The following is a 20,384-nucleotide window of genomic DNA, read 5'->3' on the forward strand; positions in this document are numbered from 1 at the left end:
TTTGGAATAAACGTTTCCTTCTTCCTCGAAAAGTGCTTTTTTGATTTTTCAATACCAAAAACTTCCAATGGGTAACAAAAAATTTCCAAACATCCCAATTTTTACTCCCAAGTACAATAAAAATGAACGTTGTAAAATACACTGCACAATTCCGAAGGCAGGAAAATAAAAGTCCAAGGAAAACCGAAAAATCGAATACAAAAACAACAAATTGGAAAAAAAAATTACTGAATTTCAAACGAAAAACTTTATCTTGGAGAAGTGTAAGATTGTAACTCCCAATGCCCCATTATTTGAGATAGAGATCGAGTCCATTCCAGCAGCACTTAAGATTCTCCAGCGATACGTTAACCTTAATTGAATTTAAACTCAAGTAAACTTATTGGATGTTCATAATAAGTTTTAAAGCTATCTCTATCACGACTCTATCGTCTGTCGTTGAGGACTTTTTCGTTCGGTTTTTTTGGTTTTGCTGATGCTCTCAAGTGGGTTGGGGTTTTGTGGATGGACTCTAGCTCTGGTAATGCTGTGGCCAGACAAGGTTCTTTTTTTTATCCTTCTTTTGTCTGAATATTTTTTGAAAAAAAAAAAGTTTTTTTCATTCTTGATGGATGGGCAATGAACAGAGCAGTTGTGTTCAACAAAGTTGTGTATAGAAGAAACATTTTAAAATAAAATGTTATGAATATTGCTTTCCGGCACAAGCTCACAACAGGGATATTCCATTTCATATAGCCATTTATTGTGTATACACTTATTCATCATACAAAATTGCAGAGGATAATATTTTGGTAGAAAAATAAAAAGATAAAAAAATATTAAGTGTGTTCATGGTCAGTTGTTTTTAGTTTTCAACAGTATGTTTGACAAATTTACTTACTCCAAGGAAAATTATTATTTCACTCCTTAATCATCCTTTTTGATTCAACTTTCTAAGTTTGACACTTTAAGGGTATTGGTAATTCGATATCTGAAGGTAATAAACGGGTTGTCTATAATACATGAACCTGGTTGACAGGTAATTCTGAATTCCACAATATCAAAATTGACTGAGAAGTAGTTAACTTCACTCAATTAATCATTTTAAGAAAGAATGAGTTCTGAGGAAAACTTAAGTTTTTATGTAAATATGTAAAGAATTAGATTCATTTCTCGCGATGTTGGAAAAGTTTTTCTCAACTTCTCGTTTCTAACTTTTTAACAAAATATTATCTTAACAAATTTTCCAAAGTTGTTAATTTGTTTGTTCTGGTATAAATGCACTTTTGTAAGAATTAAGTTTAATTTTGCAGTTCAAAAAATTTACTTTTTAATTTTCAAACTTTTAGAATGAATGAAGGGATGAATGAAATTAAGTAAACCAGTGTATTTTTAGAATTGAAACTCCGGAATAAGAATTATAACGGTCTGAAATTAACTATAAAAAAAAAAGTTAATCTATTAGTAAAATATGTTTTGAGAAAAATAGTATTGATTTTGAAATTTTGACGTGTTGTGGTCTAAATGTTACAGGCTTAGGAACAAATTATATTGGTGACTTAAATAGCATAAAAAAGGAACACAGAAAAATTCCTGTTTCTATAATATTCCGGATGGAATACAAGGTGGCCCAATATCTCACGATGAAAATTTCATGCTTTCACTATTGATTTACGTTAAATTTTTTTTAAAAGAAGTTGTCTGTAAACTGTAAAGTCGGTTTAAGAAAACAAGTTGTGTACTTTTGTTTAAAATTAGTCAATTGAAGCGTTTATTTATTTCAAACAATCATAATTAACAAGTAAAAGCTTAAAAAAATTACCTTTTTTCTTTTCTCATTATATTATTTTTTTTTTTTTTATTTTAAAAGCTTACAAAAAAAATTATGCTATTAAAAAGCCAAATATTTCTTCTAAAGAATAAATTCATTTTTAAATTCTTACAACGTGCAAAAAGTATTAAAATAATTTATTAAAAACAATAATTTCTTATGAAAAAAGTAAAAAATCACTTCCATCACCCAAAAATCCATTTTTTTTTATATAAACAACCTATACAAAATTTTATACCACCTGAAAACTTATTGCTCCAGCTCAAACTATATATATCGATCATGTCTATTAGACATCTAAAAAAACAGCTAGAATTTTTTGAACACTATCAATTTTCATCAAAAAAAAGCAAAAAAAAAACATATAATTTTAACTTCTCACGCTATTGAATCGATTTTTTTCAATGACAACCTATTTATATCATGTGAAAGCTCATTATTTCACCTTTCATATGACGTTTCAATCTTATTTCTGCGATGCCTAGAAAAAAAGTTAGAATCTTTTAAAGCCAACCATGTCGAAATTCCAAACTGAGAAAACGGTACTTCCCACCTTGTGGGCTGTTCATGATCAACAGATCTGCACAGGTGTTTTCAGGTATTTCGCAAGTTTTTTTATTTAACATTGTGTAGCTTGTAGTGAATGTACAGCTATGTGTGATATATCAAATGCAAGGTAATATCATCAGGATGATCAATAAATGTATCTGCTCTAGATCAAAAGATATAATTAGTTGAAAAATAGAACTTTATTTTACCGTTATCTCAAAATTTTGACTACAAAATTGATTGAAATTTTGCACAGACATAGTCTATCATCTGTCTACAAAATATATTTCATTCATTTATCTGTTGAACAAAAAAAGATAAAAATAAAAAAAGGTTAAAAACGGTCAAAAAACTTGGGACAAAAAACTTGTTTTTCCCGTTATTCGGTCAAAAATCTTTTTAAAATACCAATTTCTTGCGCATGCATGCGCACGATTATAAACTATATCTAATATGTTCTATAAGTTTGAGATTTTTTGAACGCTACGAAAAATTTGAAATAATAAAAACTCACCCGAAAATACCCCAAAATAAATAGGTGTTTTTCAACAATTCATATTTCGAAACGCAGAGACTTAAAAAAAATCCGTATTAGACCCTTAACTTTTTTTTGTATTATCTTTCGAATGACGTTTTTAAAATTGTAAGCTTTTTCACCAAATTTTAAAAATTAATAAAATTTAAATCAACTGTTATGATACCTTTCTCACACTCACTCAACTCATCAAAAAAACACCCTTTCACCAAAAAAAATTTTTAAGAACTTTATAAATCCTTTGCCCCTGCTTTATCTAAAACCTTCATCCCGAATGGGTTTCGGTTATATTTTACCTGTTGAAGTTAAAAAACAAGCACCCATGTTTTTAATCGGCTATTACTATTCTTAGAGCAATCGCACACTGAGGGAAAAAATGCAACGTAAAATGTAAAATGTTCAACGTTGATTTAATGTTGAAAAAATTAACATTAACATGAAACTTCTTCAAAATAAAATTGAAACAACGTAAGAAATTTTTTTATTTTCAGCTTTTGTTGCATTTTATCACTCCAATTTTCCACAGTGAGATAGCACGTTGGAAAAGCATTCGCCTAGTAACCCAAGAGTTGTAGGTTCGATCCCCAGCGGCTGTCCATTTTTCCTTTTTTGTTAATAAATTGATGCTTTCTTTTAAAATTGAAACAATTTTGATTTAAAGATGTTTTATAACGGTAAACCACTTTAAACTAAGGATGTTTTACTTTGATTTTAAAATTTTCGTCTTCAACACAAAATCATTCCGAAAAATAGTTGAATTAACGTGGTTTTCGTTGATTTTAATTTGATTTTTCGCTGAGTGTATTGACTTTATTTTTATGTCATTACATTCAACATCAAAAAATATTTTAAAAACATGTGTCATATGATGATATTCCACAAACAATTTTGATTACTATATTTTTGACCTTCACCCCCTCCCTCTTGTCCGCGAAAAAACACCCTTCCACCCAACTTTTTTATAGACTTTTTTATCCTTGTTTCTTATCCCAGAAGCAAACTTTTTGCCAAATTTCATGAGTGTAACAATTTTTTTTTTTTATTTCTTGATTTTATTTACTATTTTACCTGTATTTAATTATTGCTAGAAAAAGCTTTAAAATTCTCCCTCTAAGTCGAACTTTCACGGGACACGAAAACTTTTTCGAATTAGAAGGAAATTCGATTTAGAGGGAGTCGACTGTTTATCGAATTTAAAATAATAACAATTTTCCAATATTAACAAAGAACTTGAATGTTTGGATTGGATAAGTTCTGTTGAGCAGAAATAAAAAAAAAATAAACAATTTCTTGCAGAACATACTATGACTATAAATTCTTCATATTATCTTCAATGTAAATAAAGTGCATTTTTTAATATCCTTGGTGAAGTAAACTTTCAAGTAAAAAAGAAAAAAAAAAATACTTCGTCGAGCGGAAAATTGCTAATGTTCAGGATAAGCGCAGAGTGAAATTTGGCTCTTTTGTTATATTTTTTCGATTATTTTACATACCAAAGATTTTTTTCTAGACTTCTATTTTGTTTGGTCTATGAAGTTGAAAAAAAAAAACTTTTATTATAATAATTATCAAGGCAAGACTTGATTTTCAACAAACCATAAGGAAGCAGATGAGACATAATATTTCTTGGGGAAAAAAAGAAAATTCTTCTTCTTAATAAAAATTTCCATAACTTTTGTTTTATATGTGGAAAGGCGAAGGTGTATGCGAAGATTTTTTATTAATGATGTTGCAAGTCTACTTTTTTTTTAACGTGACCATAATATTGAACTGTCAGACAATAATAAATTTGCCCTTCAATTTTGTTAAAATTATGATTAATAGTATACCTACTTGTCGTTCAAGAGAATTTATGTCTTTTTAGAACTTTTCTATCGTCTTTCAACTTTAAAGCTATATTTGAGAATAAGTTGTGGCAAAGTTTTGTAATTGTTATATGGCCTCTGATAAAAACCTTAATGCTACCGAACAGGGCTCGAACCTTGCTCCGATCGGAGCAAATTTGCTCCACTTTTGAGGGAAAATAAAAAAAACAATCTACTCCAACACTCCGATTTTTCGAGATTTACTCCACTTTTCCCACTCACCAAAATTGTTAACCTAAACTAAGCTAACTTACCGGTTTGGAATGTTTGAAATCGAAATTGTATTTATTTTAGAATTGCAAACACATTTTTGAACCAATACTTGCATTAATGACATTTATTAAATAGTATAAATTGGTCCAAGGTGAATTTATCTCAAAATAATTCCCTTTTATAAATGAAACCACTTAAATTAAACCCTTTATTATTTTTATAAAAACAAAATTTCCTTAAAAGTAAGGATTATTTTTTTTTTTTTTCAAATCTACTCCGGAAATTTTGCATTTGCTCCACTTTTTTTTCAAATTTGCTCCGAAATTTCATGACCGAGGTTCGAACCCTGCTACCGAAGCCACAAGTCTCCTTATCTTAAATCCATCAAGTAATACCAACTGATTTAGTATCGTATCAAATAGCTTAAAACTAGTTCGTTAGCGATAAGAGTATCATAAATTTCTTGAATTTTTAACCAAAGTTCACCGAAAAAAAAAAACAACAGAAAAGCTAGTTAGGTACCAATAAATAGATACTTTGTTTATTTTTTACTCCAAAAAAAAAAATGTACTTCTTCCTCGAAAATAACAACAATTGAATTACTTCATATTTTCAAGTATCCACTTCCTGTGATAGCTCACATTAGCATACCCATCCGGGTAATTACTTCCACATCCGTCGACAACAAATCCAGCAACTCCTACCAATTTGCCATCATACGTAGCTGGTCCACCAGAATCTCCATTACAAGCTCCATTATTCTTCGAATGAGCTAAGCAAAGAATTTGATCCGTTCCATAGCCGATAGTCTCTTCACATTTTGACGGATCTAATTTAGTCAAAGTGTTATATTGCAAACGCTGTGGAGTCTTTCCACCAGTTGTTAGACGTCCCCAACCCGAAATAGTAACTGACGCATTATTTGGCACTACTCCATCGAATAAATCAATTTTCTGAATATTTTTAGTGAATTTAATTTCATCTTCCAATTCCAATAAAGCAACGTCATCCAAAAAGTTACCGTACGTCTTACGTACTGTTACTTTTTTCACTTGCATTATTTTTCCACCAGCCATTCGTTGAATACTTCCCATGCGAACTGTGAAGTATTCTCCTGGAAGACTAAACAAAGAATCAATAAGTCTGTTTCACTCAGGGAATAAATTTTTTTAACTTACGTTTCAATACCATCACCAATGACAACACAATGAGCAGCTGTCAAAACGTAACGTGAGCTGATAATAGATCCACCGCAAGTAAAAGAACCATCTTTATACAAGACTATTTGATAAGGAAATTGTCCAATATCTGCATCCTTTCCACCAACTATTCTTGATGTTGGTTGTGCTTTGACAAAGGCACAAAATACTAAAGTGAAAGCTACGAGTAATGATGTTTTGATCGCCATCTTCTTAATAAGTCCCGAAATCAATTTGTTTGGATTTAAATAAAATTTTGAAAATCCACAAAACATGTGTATAGGTAGTTTTTTTTTAATCTTATCGACATAGTTAAGCTTTATTGCAAGACTAACTAAGATTTACAACTCGAGTTGATGTGATTTTGATTAAAGAATGTTCTTAAAATGTCTATAGATAAGATTTTGGGATTATAATGTGATTTGTGATTTTTGGTTTTAATCAATGAGACTGAATACAATATTTTTAGCCAGAAATGTTATAAAATAAAATGCACGACTGGGTCGCACGAACTTGCTCTTGGAGTTAAAGTTGCTTAAGTTTTTAAGACTTTTTATATAGAAATTTGAAAAAAAAAAAAATAAAATTCGTTTAAAAAAAAAAAATAAAATAAAATCTGAAATTAAATTGCCCTCCAAAACAAGTATGCAGTTTTGATTGATATATTATCATGCATTTTTAGAAAAAAAATTTTCAAAATCGTTAGAGCCGTTTTTTAAAAAACTAATTTTTTATAAATAATTTTTTGGAAAAAAAGTTTTAAAATAAAATTGGTATGCCATTTTGTAGAAATCACTAATCAACATCTAAAAACAAAATTTCAAAAAAATTCAATGTCCCGTTTTCGAAAATTTGATTTTTCAAAAAAAAATTATTTTTTTGGAAATTTTATTTTTGGTTTATATTTAAATTATATAAATGCTTCTTCACAAAAAGTTTCGTTGAAATCGAAAATGCAGATTCGGAGATAATCGGATTTGAAAAAAAACGGTTCTATGGCAGGTACCGTTAATAATGATTTTCAAAAAAATTTTCTTTCATTGAAATATAGACCTTATCTTAAAACTAACATTTGAATTTTTTAAACAAAATCGTTGGAGCCGTTTTCGAGATATTTCAATTTTACTAAAATCGGTATATGACAAGTACCGTTATTTTTGGTCCAAAAAAATTAATTCCAAAAACCCCTCTGGAGAGTCGCCAAATAACGCTACATACCAAGTTTGACATTAATCGGTCCATCCGTTTATGCTGTAGCTCCTTATACAGACAGACAGACAGACAGACTGACAGACAGACGGACTTCCGGGACCCACTTTTTTGGCATTGTCTACCATCGTAATGTCATGGAAAAATGTTATCTCAACTTTTTTTTTTTTGTACGAATGCATAACTTGATATACAGGGTGTCCCAAAAGTAATGGATCAAACGAAGTGTGCTAATAGGGGATCTTAAGGGCTCTCAGAATTTGGTAACTTGTTCATCCCAAATCCTTACGGTTTTCGATTTAATGCAATTCTTGTGAAATTTCGAAAAATCCCTACTTTGCAACAGTATTTTGCTTCCTGCGCCCATTATTGATTTTTGTTTTTTACAATTCTTTTACTAAAACATTGCCAAATAATTAGGAACAATTAATTAATCAAAACATTTTTTATTTCATACGCCATTTCGCTGCAAATTAGCTAACAGTTTCAAGTTTTATAAAAAGTCAATTTCTAACTTTTATTTGAAAGCAACACCGCAAAAAAAATTTGTACGGTGTGAGAATGGTTTATTATTTTAAAAAGTTGCCTTGTTATTGTAGTTTTCAAAAAAATTATAAAAATTCCCAAAGTTGCAGTTAGATCGAAAAATATTACAATTTTAATTCAACAAACAGGGTTTTTCAGAACAAAAAACAAACAAAAATAAACACATTTTCTCGAACTGGTATTTGTTTATTTTTCTTTGAACAGAAGCCTCTATTTTTGTTCGTATTTTTGCTCTGAAAAACCCTGTTTTGTTGAATTAAAATTGTAATATTTTGCGATCTAACTGCAACTTTAGGAACTTTTATACTTTTTTGAAAACTACAATAACAGGGCAACTTTTTAAAATAATAAACCATTCTCACACCGTACAAATTTTGTTTGCGGTGTTGCTCTCGAATAAAAGTTAGAAATTGACTTTTTATAAAACTTAAAACTGTTAGTTAATTTGTAGCAAAATGGCGTATGGAATAAAAAATATTTTGATTAATTAATTATTCGTAATTGTTTAGTAATGTTTTTGTAAAAGAATTGTAAAAAACAAAAATCAATAATGGGCGTAGGAAGCAAAATACTGTTGCAAAGTAGGGATTTTTCGAAAATTCACAAGAATTGCATTAAATCGAAAACCGTAAGGATTTGGGATGAACAAGTTACCAAATTCTGAGAGCCCTTAAGATCCCCTATCAGCATATTTTGTTTGATCCATTACTTTTGGGACACCCTGTATAGTACCTATATCGCAAGTAAAAATCAACATCGGTATGAAATAAGCATTGAAAAATACTTCATTGTCATTTTCAATGAAACAAAAGATTATGCATTTTTCCGTAGATGCAATACATACTGGGAATTAAAAGATTTGGAAATATTAAAACTTCATTTGCCTTCATTTCGTTAGAAGCTGTTTCATCAGAATATTCTGTTATGCAAGCTCTATTGTTCCCTATATTACTAAATTCTGGCAAATATAATGGATGTTAAATCCAATCTGACGTTATATTACGACAATTTTCAATAAAATTTATAATTCTAATGAGCCCACAAGTGAAATACTCTTTGATAAATAAAATCCACGTCTTGATTCATGATGATCAATGCTTGTTCGTTCTCATACATAGGTAAAGGTATCATCTTACCATGAGAACTGTTCAAATTGTTTATGATTCGACGGATGTTGTATTTCCGTTAATCCTAATGAATCAAGATGATTCATATCATTCATATAAATGGAAGTGTTAACTCGTCATAATATGCTATTTATTCAAGTTCAAATATCGAAAAAATCAATGTTTTTGAAAATATGTAAAATTCAAACGTTAAAAGCTATAGAAAAATATAACATTTAAAAAATGCACGGAGAAAAACAAGCGGATTTCAGCATGGTTCTTAGCCAAGATGAAAGCTGCTTTAATTAAGATCAAAATCTTCTTTTTACCATAAAAATAAGGGGATTTTCATTTTATTTTCATATTAAGTAGAATTTAAGACGGAATTCATCTTGGCTATAAACAATGCAGAAATCCGCTAATTTTGAGGTATACCCGCTACAAACTCGCACTGGTCATCAGACAGTCTAATTTTATTTCTTGCAGTTAGATACCCAAGACTCGACCTACGATCTTCATGCTTCGCGTATCACCTTTTCCTGTGAGATTGGACGAAAGTAACTTTCCCTCCATTGATTGTGCTAAGCCTGATGTCTCCTCTAATCCTTCCAATATAACTTCTTTGGATATGACGTCAAATACATCGCTTAGGTTAAATGATGTTTTCAAAAATATAGCCTTGGAAATTATTTACTTAAAAGTCCGCAACAATGGTGTCGCCATCTGTGCAGAATTTCATCGTCATTTAGAAATTGATCTTTTCTTTTCAAAGCAGAAAATTTTTTATTTGCAATACAATTTTTTTTTTCAATGCAAAACATTTTTATTTGCAATAAAATTTTTTTTTTCAATGGAAATTATTTTATTTGCAATAGGTAAATATTTTTTTTTTTTTTTTTTCAATTAAACTTATGGTTTTTTCTACATACAAAATGTGAAGTATTTTGAAAATCGCATGTATGGTCATAGAGATATTACAGAGTGAAATTCATATTGAGGATGCTTTTTCGATTAGAAGCATAAGACCAAAGTGCAATTATTTGGTATGAAAGGTAATTTCATTACCTTTTTGAATAATTTTCAACATTTAGCTATTAGCTTAAGAAAATATTAATCAGCTGATGTAAACAATACTCTCGACCAAGTATAAGAGAGTATTGTAGCATGTTAAGTGTCAAATTTTATTATCATAATCATTACTGAACAATTTTTTAAAACTAATACATAATTTGTTGTCATTATACCACAGGTAATAAAATTACCTGAAATTAACTTAACAAATTGTCATCAATCTAGAATTAATTATGAAATTCTCCTGAAATCTTATAAATTTTACAATAGGTACTCATATAACTTTCAATATACTCGTAATATTATTGACGATACAGAGTTGCATTGGTAATACATATTATGAACCAATTAACATGTGTTTTGAGCTTACAAACCAATCTCATAAACTGCTTTTGAGTAATTGATTCCTTTGGATAATAAATCATCATCATGCTTCTCTCTCTCGGGGGCAATAACAATCTGAGAATTACTTGTTGTTCAATGTAGATGATTTTATGTTCATTATAATGATTTCATAGTTCAATGGTTTGACAGCCATTTCATGTATGTTCATCATTGCCTCAAGTATTATGTCAGTTTTTGACATGTCAATTGGATAATAATATTCGATGAATTGAAAATCTTGATATCGGTCATAGCATAAGCAATTGTTTTAGGCACCTGAACTAATTGGTTATTGAAGTAAATTGTTGATTATGATGAATTTTATTTCACACTTTTGGGAAGTAAATTTAAAATTCTGTTTTATTTAATGCATTTTTTTTTTAACCTTGGTAAAAAATGTTGACCACGGAAACGGAAATACGAAAAACCACGTTTTCCCTATGATATTTCAAAAAATTATTTTTAATAAATTTTTTATTCATTTTTCAAAGTAACGCAAAATATCCCACATATTTATTTATTTTAAGCTCACATGAAGCACCTTTTTAATGGTCATTAATTATTACTTTCAGCTGACCAGAGAGCACCACATTACACATTCCGTTTGAATAAATCGTTCGTTCAGGACTGGGCCCACACACAAATGATTTGTTTCTGCAGAAATCCTACGGATAGGTCCATGCTTTATTCATTATACTCTTAAATCAAATTGATTCAATGTGAAGGCGTTATTCATGTGAGCTGAGGTTTTTTTTCTCATCATTCTTTTGCCATGATGGGTTGTTAGAAGAATTGACGTTGCTACAAACAGGCCTAATAATGAGAGTAAGCTGAATCAATTATCTATCTCTGTCAGCTTTTCTCCCATACAGATACCTCCAGCGCAATGGAATGTCAAGGAGATATCAAGAATCTTTGACCATTTACTAATTTACGAAAAATACAGAAATAAATAAAATAAATTGTTTATATTTACTGCAAAAATCAGAAACGGAAACAAACGTTTCCAGAGATATCCCAGAAAACAACAATTTTAAAGATTAACTGAACGAAATTTGAAGAAAATCTGTTTTTAACTCCAAGTTGTTTTCTTTCATCGATCATTGCAAGTTTGGGCTTGACCGACGCACGGTTCCTATAGCACTTTTCGCAGCTTTCCCGGCTCACCTTCAATTGGTTAAATCTTATATCTCTCAACATTCATCTTTAAACTTAGTCACACTTCATGCAACAGATGGTTAAAAATATCGATTAAGGATTAACATCAAACAATAAGCCTTTCTACGCAGTTCTTATTTACCATTCGAAAAAGATACTGAAGTTTGTTTGCTAATTAGAATTCTGACCGAACGATGTTCTGTTAATTCAATTTGAATTATCACCTCCAAGAAATCTTAATTGCTATCATTTTTAAAAGTTGATAAAAATCAAACATTTTTAAAATTTCATTAAAAAATATTTAATTAATAAAAAAATAATATCGATAAGATAAAAAAGCTTCTGAAATTTTTTGTCAGGGTTATTTAAGTTCAAACAAATCGAATTTTGTTATTATTTCCAAAATGTTGTTCAAAACTTCAATAATTGCAGTATTTGCTTTAGTATTTTGTACCTTAGTGAAGGCAAAGCCATCTGCAAGGATTGTTGGTGGTTATTATGCAGCAATTGGACAATTTCCTCATCAGGTTGCACTTTTTACAAATGGTGAATATAATTGTGGCGGATCTATTATAAGTTCACGTTACATTCTGACAGCTGCTCATTGTGTTATTCGTGATCATGGAACTGAAATGTAAGCATAAAAAAATTAATTAATTCAGTAAGGTTAAGTTTTCTGTGTAAAGTAAAAACAAAGTAAGTTAATCCTTGAACTTAATTGAACCAGAGTTAACACAGAGTCAAACTTTAGTTAAACATTAACCTAAGATTTTAATTGTCAAAAAAACTGTTGAAATTGGAGTTTTTCGGCGTTAATACCGAAGTTTTTGAAAAGCTTCGATGAAACAAGTCCGTTCAATCAATTCAGAGTTAAAAGAGTAAGGTTGTTGATTAAACTCGAATTAAACTCGGGTTTATATTTTCAATTTTTATAAAAGTAAGATTTCAATTTATAAATATTTACTTTAAACTCTTCTTTATTCTAGCTTTCAACCATATGAATTGACTGTTCGCGTGGGTAGCGTTCAGCGTTTAATCGGTGGAGAATTAGTTGCAGTGCAAAAAGTAAAAGTCCATGAAAACTACGGCAACTGGTTAAATGACATTGCTTTATTGGAATTGGTAAAAAACCTCAAATTCTCTTCTAACGTTCAACCAGTTGTTATATTTGTTGGTGAAGTGCCCAAAAATGCCCCAATTATAATTTCTGGCTGGGGACGATTGTATTTTAATGGAGAGAATCCAGAATGGTTAAAATACAATATCGTAACTAGATTAGATCCAGCAGAATGTCACACACAAATTGGCTATGGACATGATTCAGTTATTTGTCTGGCTCATAATGTCAATAATGGTGCTTGTAATGGTGATTCTGGTGGCCCAGCTACGTACGATGGCAAGCTTGTTGGTATTAGTAATTTTAGTGTGGATGGGTGTGGCAGTCCTAAACCTGATGCCTTTGGAAAAGTTAACTACTATCTCGATTGGATAAAATCAAATATGAATTGAAAGTTGAAATAAAAAGAAACAATGGTTGAATGCATAAGTTTTTGTTTTTTTTGTTTTTATTTTTAAAAGATTTCATATTTTTTTAAATACGAGCTACGGGCCTGCTTTAAAACATTAAATATATGAAAACACGTAGAAGTATGCAATAATTTTTTATTATGAACTTCCGCATACATAAAATGCCCCAAAGTATGCAAATTAAAGTTTATTTTAGTAATAATTCACATCCAGACGCACGTCAGATTCAAAAGAAGACAGGGTTCGGGTTGGTTTCAACTCAGAATCTGTCCGAATTCTTGGAAATTATCAAAAAAAAAGAAAAGCAATTATGAAAACCTAGTCACCAAAAGGCATACAAATAGGAGTCAAGTAACCAAACCTTGAGTACAAGCTCCTTTGGAAAAAATAATGTGATAGACTATAGACAATATTATCGAAAATTCATCGAGTAAAAAAAAAAAACAAAAACAATTATATTCCATAAAAACTTTATTATTTCTTTGAGTTTGATTTATTTCCCCACACCGGAAAAATCAATCTTTCATTCTTTTTCTTTCTTCCAACTTTTAATTCATATTTGACAATATCCAATCGAGATAGTAGCTAACTTTGCCAAATGCATCAGGCTTAGAACTGCCACACACATCCATAATAAAATTACTAATACCGACAAGCTTGCCATTGTACACAGCTGGACCACCAGAATCTCCCATACAAGCTCCCTTATTGGCACTATGAGCAAGACAAATTATTGAGTCAAGTCCATAACCAATTTGCCTTTGACAATCAGCTTGATCTAATCTTGATACGGTATTGTATTTTAGCCATTCTGCATTTTCTCCATTTTCATATAATCTTCCCCAGCCAGAAATAATAACTTGGGCATCATTGGGCACTTCATCGGTGGATAAGGCAATTGGTTGAACATTTGAAGAGAATGTGAGGGTTTCTTCCAATTCCAATAGTGCAATGTCATTTAAAAAGTTTCCGTAATGTTCATGTACTTTAATGTTTTTAACTGCAACTAATTTTCCACCGGTCAAACGGTACATACTACCCACGCGAATAATTATTTCGTTCGGTGAATAGCTAGAAAAAAGAAAAGTTGAAAGTAAGATAGTTATCCAAATTAACAGAGTTTAATCAACAAACTTTCTTTTATTCTGAATTGACTGAATGGATTTATTTCAAAAGTGCGTTTTAAAAACTTAGGTACAATACCGAAGGAATTCGATTTCAACAATTTGTTTGACTATTTTAATCCTAAGTTTATGTTTAACTATGGTTTGACTCTGTGTTAACTCTGGTTCGAACCTTCCTCTATGTTCCTAACTCTGATTTCGTTTAACACTGAAAAACTCGTGGTTAGTGAAATAGTGTTTTATGCTTACATTTCAGTTCCATGATCGTGAATAACACAATGAGCAGCTGTCAGAATGTAACGTGAGCTTATAATAGATCCACCACAATTATAAATACCATTTCTAAAAAGCGCAACCTGATGGGAAAATTGTCCAATTTCTGCATAGCTGCCACCAACTATTCTTAGTGAAGGCTTTGCCTTAACTAAGGCACAAAATACTAAAGCAAATATTACAAGTAATGAAGTCTTGAACAACATTTTTGAAATAATCCCAGAATTCAATTTGTTTGATCTTAAATAACACTGCAAAAAAAAATATAGAAGCCATTTATCTTATCTAAAATTTGTTTTAATTTAAAATTTTTTGATGAAGTTTTAAGAATACAAGATTGGATTTTATCGACAATTAAAAATGATACCATTTTTGAAATATTTTAGAGGAGATAATTAATTTGAATTAACCAGAACATCTTTTGGTCAGAAATCTAATTAACAAAACAAACTTCAATATTGTATTTTTTAATTTTTTGTTTAATTGTTTATTAATTTTCTGGAATCGTTATTTTTGTCTATCTTTGTTTTTTTTTTCACTATATAAAGTGTGGCTAAATTGTTTGTTGTATATTTTTAACAAATTGGTTTTGTTATTCATTCTGAATTATGAAGCTAGAATTTTAATAAATCTGGCTAGGTATATGTATATGCCTACAAGAAGGTCAATAACTGGACGTTCGCGGTGTATCACTGATATTAGTGAATGAACAGTGAGAAGACTGCAGTAATTTAAAAGTTCTTTTGAGCGGAAACCATTATACGTACACAAAAATGAATAGATAGTAATTGTTTTATCAATTTTATTTTGCGAAAAGAGGTCACTTTTCATAAAATACGGAATAATATGAACAAAATACTTTTTTTTTAGAATCTTTCTCTTAATTTCTCATATATTTACCGTGTACAATTTAGCCTAGCCCAGTTGGAAATGTACCTACGGCTTAAGCCAATGCCGCCATCTTGGATTTAAGGAAAAACAAGTTTTAGTGAATAACTCGGCATTTTAATTTCTTGATAAAAATAAATAAGACAAAACTTAATTTATCTGTATGACCCATATTTTTCGAGCTAATTTGTATAATTAATTTGAATCTTACTCAGCTTAAACGTTATACTTTTTTTTGAGTATAGATTTTAAGTTAAACGCAATATTTGGGTGTTTTTTATATATTTTTGAGGGTGAGAAATTTAGCTGCGATGTTAGTTTTTGCGAATTCCTAAAATTTTATAAACAAAAGGTAATGTCTTCAAACCGTTCCATAAAAGTGGTATTGGATTTGTCTAAGTTTGAAAATCACAAAATAAATGCTGATGTACCTCAAGGCTGCACTTCGTCTCCAATATATTTTTTTTATATTCATTAATTGTTTCACTGACGATAGCACTCTTAGGTTTTCATAATCGTTTTCAGATTCACATCCCTCTTCTTCGGATGTAGATCTTTAACGGCAGTGTATGATTTTCTCATTAAATTCATAATTTGACAGCATTGTTCAATAGGGAATTAGAAACCGTGTAGAATTCAATGCTTCCAAAACTCAATACTGTATGTTGTCGTTAAAGTGAAATCTACCCTCTTTGCCAGTGTCTACGGGCAGGATTTGCAATAAGGAGACCGAACAACTCTCTATTCTCTATTCTCGAAAATGCTGCGAACCCGAATAGCACAGATGGGTTTTAATTTAGCAGATGTAACTCCAGTCAAACAATCTAATTGTTTTCCATTAATTTCAGAAACATATTCTTATACAATATTGTAACCCGAACAGCCGCATTTCCCCTCTTGATTTGCAACAAATTTGTGGCAATTCTGTTTTATAAAGGTTAAATTTTGTTATTTCTTGGTCTTATTTGTGTTTTCTGAACTAAAAACTGTTTCATGAAAGTTAACCTAATAAGTGTGCAACTAAGAATGAAGTCGAACATCAGCTTTACTTATGTTGTAGAAATGTTAAAGAAAGTAGTGACTTTTATTATTTTTGTTAGGATTTGTTATAATTAAATGAAATGTTTGTTTTCGAAAACATCTAAAAAGTTTCCCAAAAGTTATTATTCTAATTCGCATAAAATGTTTATGTCTTATGATGTTATAAAAAAGATAAAAGTCTAAAGTACTAAATCAATATAATACGTATAATAATTATGATTGAAAATGAAAGTTTTAGTCGTTAATGAACGGAAATTGTAATGCAATTACTATTTTTATCATAAAGATTAATGTTTTGCTTCTATAAAATTCACGCGCCACATAAATTATTGAAATTAGAGAAATAAATTGAAAATTAACAAATAATAATTTTTTGTATTTAGGTATGAAAGTTGGAAAAACACTGGGTAATGTTAGAAAATGGAATAAACATCCCTTTCCACTGAAATTTAATATGAAACAGCAACAAGAATATGAAAAATCATTTTAAAATTCATCACGTTAAATCATTTCGAATTTTGATGGAAGTCAAAATGGCGCTTGTTGCAAGAAACCAAACTAAAACAAGAGAATTTCAAATTAAAACTTTCATGTTATTAAACATATAACTTGAACAAAATAGAAACTTAATTTTATAAAACAATCCCTTTCAACCATTTAACAATTTTGGTGCAACAGAGAAATATGATAGTTTATAATAAAATGTACACTCTGTTACTGAAACATAACTTTTAGTACTAAGAAATCCTAGCAGCAACGAAACAGATTCAGACGGAAAAATAAAATAAACATGAAACTATCATTTATTTTTAATATACTTTGTCAGGCTTGCCATGGGTATTTTCTGTTTACATTTTTCTTATTTTTCACTTTAAGTGTGTTTATATTTTAAGTCACATTAAACCTCCAAATGCTAATTGCCATTTTTTTTAAAGCCATAAATATGAAATTAATAAAACAAAATGGCTACAATCCCTTTGGAATAAAAAAACCCCTGACTTCTAGTCTAGGCATCTATTGAAATATGGAACGAATTGTGAACAAAATTATAAAATTAGATATTTATATGTGAAAATTAAATTTTTTATTATGTTGGTACCTATTTGTAATAATATTAAAATATTTTTGTTTGTCCATCCAGAAATCTAAGATTTTTGTTTTGTGGCCTGTAAATTTGTTTTATTGTCTAAGGCAACTCTGGCATATAATAACATTTCATATTGCTTCCATGGATTTACAACTCAGTAGGTACTACAAAAAGCATCATCTGTCAAAATGAAATTAGCAAAAACTAATATTTGGAGCTTCAGAAACATAACTATAATATCATTTGGAACTCGTTGTTGTTTCAACGTCAATACATGAAAAAATGTTGTAATTCTAGTTCTATATTTGTTAAACCAAACTTTCAAAAACTTAAGTGTAATAAAAACTCTTGAACGAAAAACAAAACAGTTGAGCTACAGTCAGATAAAAAATCATATTAACTATTAAGTTACATTGATGTCTGGATGTTACATCTGAATCATTTCTTGGTTTGGCATATGTTTAATGAAACTATTGGTAAACAAAAACAAAATAAATACATTTAAACATGAAATTATATACACTACATAATATGTTATAACAACGATTAAGTTCTTAATTCTATGACCGTTTATTTGTTGTATCTATGTTGGTTGTTTTGTTTCATGAAACTGTGGGACAGTAACCAAAATAAAAGAAAAACACCACTTTAAAAGGTATATGCATGAATACTAGGGTGGTTCAATTTTAGTTTTGTTTTTAATATTTTCGATATCAACCATTGATAGAATGTTATAAAAAATGTTTATTTAACTGAGTGTGAAGCATCAAAAAAATAAGTTACATTGAACTTTTAATTATTGGTTCTAGCAAATGCCCTAACTAATTATAGAAATGGAAACCTAAACAATTGTTTTTTTTTTATTGATAACGCATTTGTTCAGATTTTTGCTATATAAAGAACTAAAAGTCAAATACATATAACCTTTTTTTTGATATTTCACACTCAGTGACAAATTTGTATAAATGACCGAGATAAAAAAAATAAAGTAAAATCGACCCACCCTAACGTACAATAAGGAAGTTCAAGTATATTTGTCTAAAAAAGACATCGAATCAAATGTAGATTGTGTATAGTCATAAAGCTTAGTAAAAAAAATATGCTTTCTTAAAATTTGTATTATATTTGTATTGTAGGTACACAAAATGATTTAATTTGTCTTTTACCAACTACTTGAACCATTCCAATGTTATATAAATATTTTGTTCTATCCTTCAATATTGCAAATACTATAGTAGTTTGTGTGATGTTGTTTAATCGTTTTTGATGTATTTCAAATTATTCGCAACTAAACATTTTAATTGAGTTACTCACTTGTTATAAGAGTATGCTGCATAAAGGTTTTAGCAACATTTTAGTGGAAAGAAACCAAAATCGAAATTGATTAAGAGTAAATATAACATTTTACCAACATTTAACTTTGAGACTGTTTTATAACATCTCAACAACATCTGCTTTTTTAAAGAAACAAGTTTGAACTTAATTAAAACCTATAAACAGCATATCGAATAAAAAAGTTTCAAACAATTTTTTGGGTACAAAAATAAAACTGAGTTACAATGGCATTCGTTTCAGATAACCTCAGTATGATACAAATGCAACAAAAATCTTGTTGCAAATCGTGTTTTGTGCTATTCGGGAAGTGATGATCTGGCTCCAATCTCGTATATCCGTCCAAAATTTATTTATTTATTTTTATTTATTTATTTCGTTAATGCTTAATATTGGAGTATAATTCCCATATCTGGTCTGGAACTCCTCCAACTCTTCTAAGTCTTTTGAATGGCATTTAGAGAAGAGCCTAGAAAATTAAAGGAGATAAAAGCATTAATGAAACTTTAACATCTCTGATCGCTCGACTACCGCCGTAATTTTTCTTTCCTATCCTTATTTTATCGTTATTATTATAGACAGTGTTCCTCTGAAATATTAAGTTGTATTCCTCCCCTTAAACATGTTTCCCTCAATACTCGTTCTTCTAGGAATGCTCACCAGTTTACCCTTGTGGACAATTTCGGACTTAGTACAGAGATTTTGTCTGCTACCCTTTTTAAATCCTCTCCAATTTTCCTAGTTGACACAGTGTTGAACATTATAAGGGTAATCGTAACCCCTTGAGTGGGTTATAATAAATAAAACAAATTCTACCTGCGTACCAAAAAATTCCACCGTCACTAGACCGATCTCCTTAACAACAAGTGTTCTTATTGATTTTTAGCATTTGCGGAGTTGGTAGATACTTGTCCGTATTTGAGAGGTGACATCCGACATTTTTAAGAAAAAAAAATGTCAAATAAAGTTTGTTGTATAGTTTAGCCTTTTAGTGTTTAATATAATTGTAGTGTTTTTATTTATATTTGAAAAGGGTTGCCATATATGTATGTAAGCATACATTTGTTAAATTATTTTAGTATATTTTTTTAAAATTTAAGTCACAAAGATATGACATTATTAGTTATGTGACAGTTTTTAATTTAAAATGATGTTGTCAAATAGAAGTTTTCATTTAAAAAGTGGCAACCCTATTTTTTATTTTCAATATCAACTTAAAAAACAAATCCCAACCTGTAAGTTCTTCATACACGTGTTATCAAAATATAATTTGACTATGCTAACTTTTCCTACACACAAAATTCTGATAACCCTTATCCTAACAAATCCAAATCACGTCAACGTCAAAGATAATTTCACGAGTATGTATTTATAAACCAAAAAAATCGATAAGATAAAAACCACAACTAATATAATCCATTGATTTATGAAATTAAATTATGTTTAAACAAATTAACTTCTGAATTT

General features: G+C 29.5%; 3 protein-coding genes across 3 annotated transcripts; 1 reads left to right on the forward strand and 2 right to left on the reverse strand.

Moving 5' to 3' along the window:
• Positions 1-5,536: 5,536 nt before the first annotated feature.
• Positions 5,537-6,483, reverse strand: LOC129911135 (serine protease SP24D-like). Its single transcript, XM_055988816.1, has 2 exons — positions 6,151-6,483; positions 5,537-6,094 (listed from the first exon to the last, which is right to left on the reverse strand). The coding sequence occupies exons 1-2, from the start codon at positions 6,444-6,446 to the stop codon at positions 5,572-5,574; spliced, it is 819 nt and encodes a 272-aa protein (XP_055844791.1). The 5' UTR covers positions 6,447-6,483; the 3' UTR covers positions 5,537-5,571.
• A 5,566-nt stretch (positions 6,484-12,049) lies between these two features.
• On the forward strand, positions 12,050-13,154 carry LOC129909665 (serine protease SP24D-like). Its single transcript, XM_055986740.1, has 2 exons — positions 12,050-12,279; positions 12,632-13,154. Exons 1-2 carry the CDS (start codon positions 12,050-12,052, stop codon positions 13,152-13,154), a joined length of 753 nt encoding a protein of 250 aa, XP_055842715.1.
• Positions 13,155-13,714: 560 nt separating this feature from the next.
• Positions 13,715-14,775, reverse strand: LOC129909666 (serine protease SP24D-like). Its single transcript, XM_055986741.1, has 2 exons — positions 14,546-14,775; positions 13,715-14,243 (listed from the first exon to the last, which is right to left on the reverse strand). Exons 1-2 carry the CDS (start codon positions 14,773-14,775, stop codon positions 13,721-13,723), a joined length of 753 nt encoding a protein of 250 aa, XP_055842716.1. The 3' UTR covers positions 13,715-13,720.
• Positions 14,776-20,384: the final 5,609 nt, after the last annotated feature.

Source organism: Episyrphus balteatus, chromosome 2, assembly GCF_945859705.1.
Source record: "Episyrphus balteatus chromosome 2, idEpiBalt1.1, whole genome shotgun sequence".
NCBI classification, from domain to species: Eukaryota; Metazoa; Arthropoda; class Insecta; order Diptera; family Syrphidae; genus Episyrphus; species Episyrphus balteatus.

Coding starts and splice junctions, on each gene's coding strand:
- LOC129911135 (XM_055988816.1), bottom strand. CDS start 6,446: ATGTTTTGTGGATTTTCAAAATTTTATTTAAATCCAAACAAATTGATT. Junction 6,095..6,150: donor ATTGGTGATGGTATTGAAAC/GTAAGTTAAAAA, acceptor TTCTTTGTTTAG/TCTTCCAGGAGAATACTTCA.
- LOC129909665 (XM_055986740.1), top strand. CDS start 12,050: ATGTTGTTCAAAACTTCAATAATTGCAGTATTTGCTTTAGTATTTTGT. Junction 12,280..12,631: donor CGTGATCATGGAACTGAAAT/GTAAGCATAAAA, acceptor TCTTTATTCTAG/CTTTCAACCATATGAATTGA.
- LOC129909666 (XM_055986741.1), bottom strand. CDS start 14,775: ATGTTGTTCAAGACTTCATTACTTGTAATATTTGCTTTAGTATTTTGT. Junction 14,244..14,545: donor CACGATCATGGAACTGAAAT/GTAAGCATAAAA, acceptor TCTTTTTTCTAG/CTATTCACCGAACGAAATAA.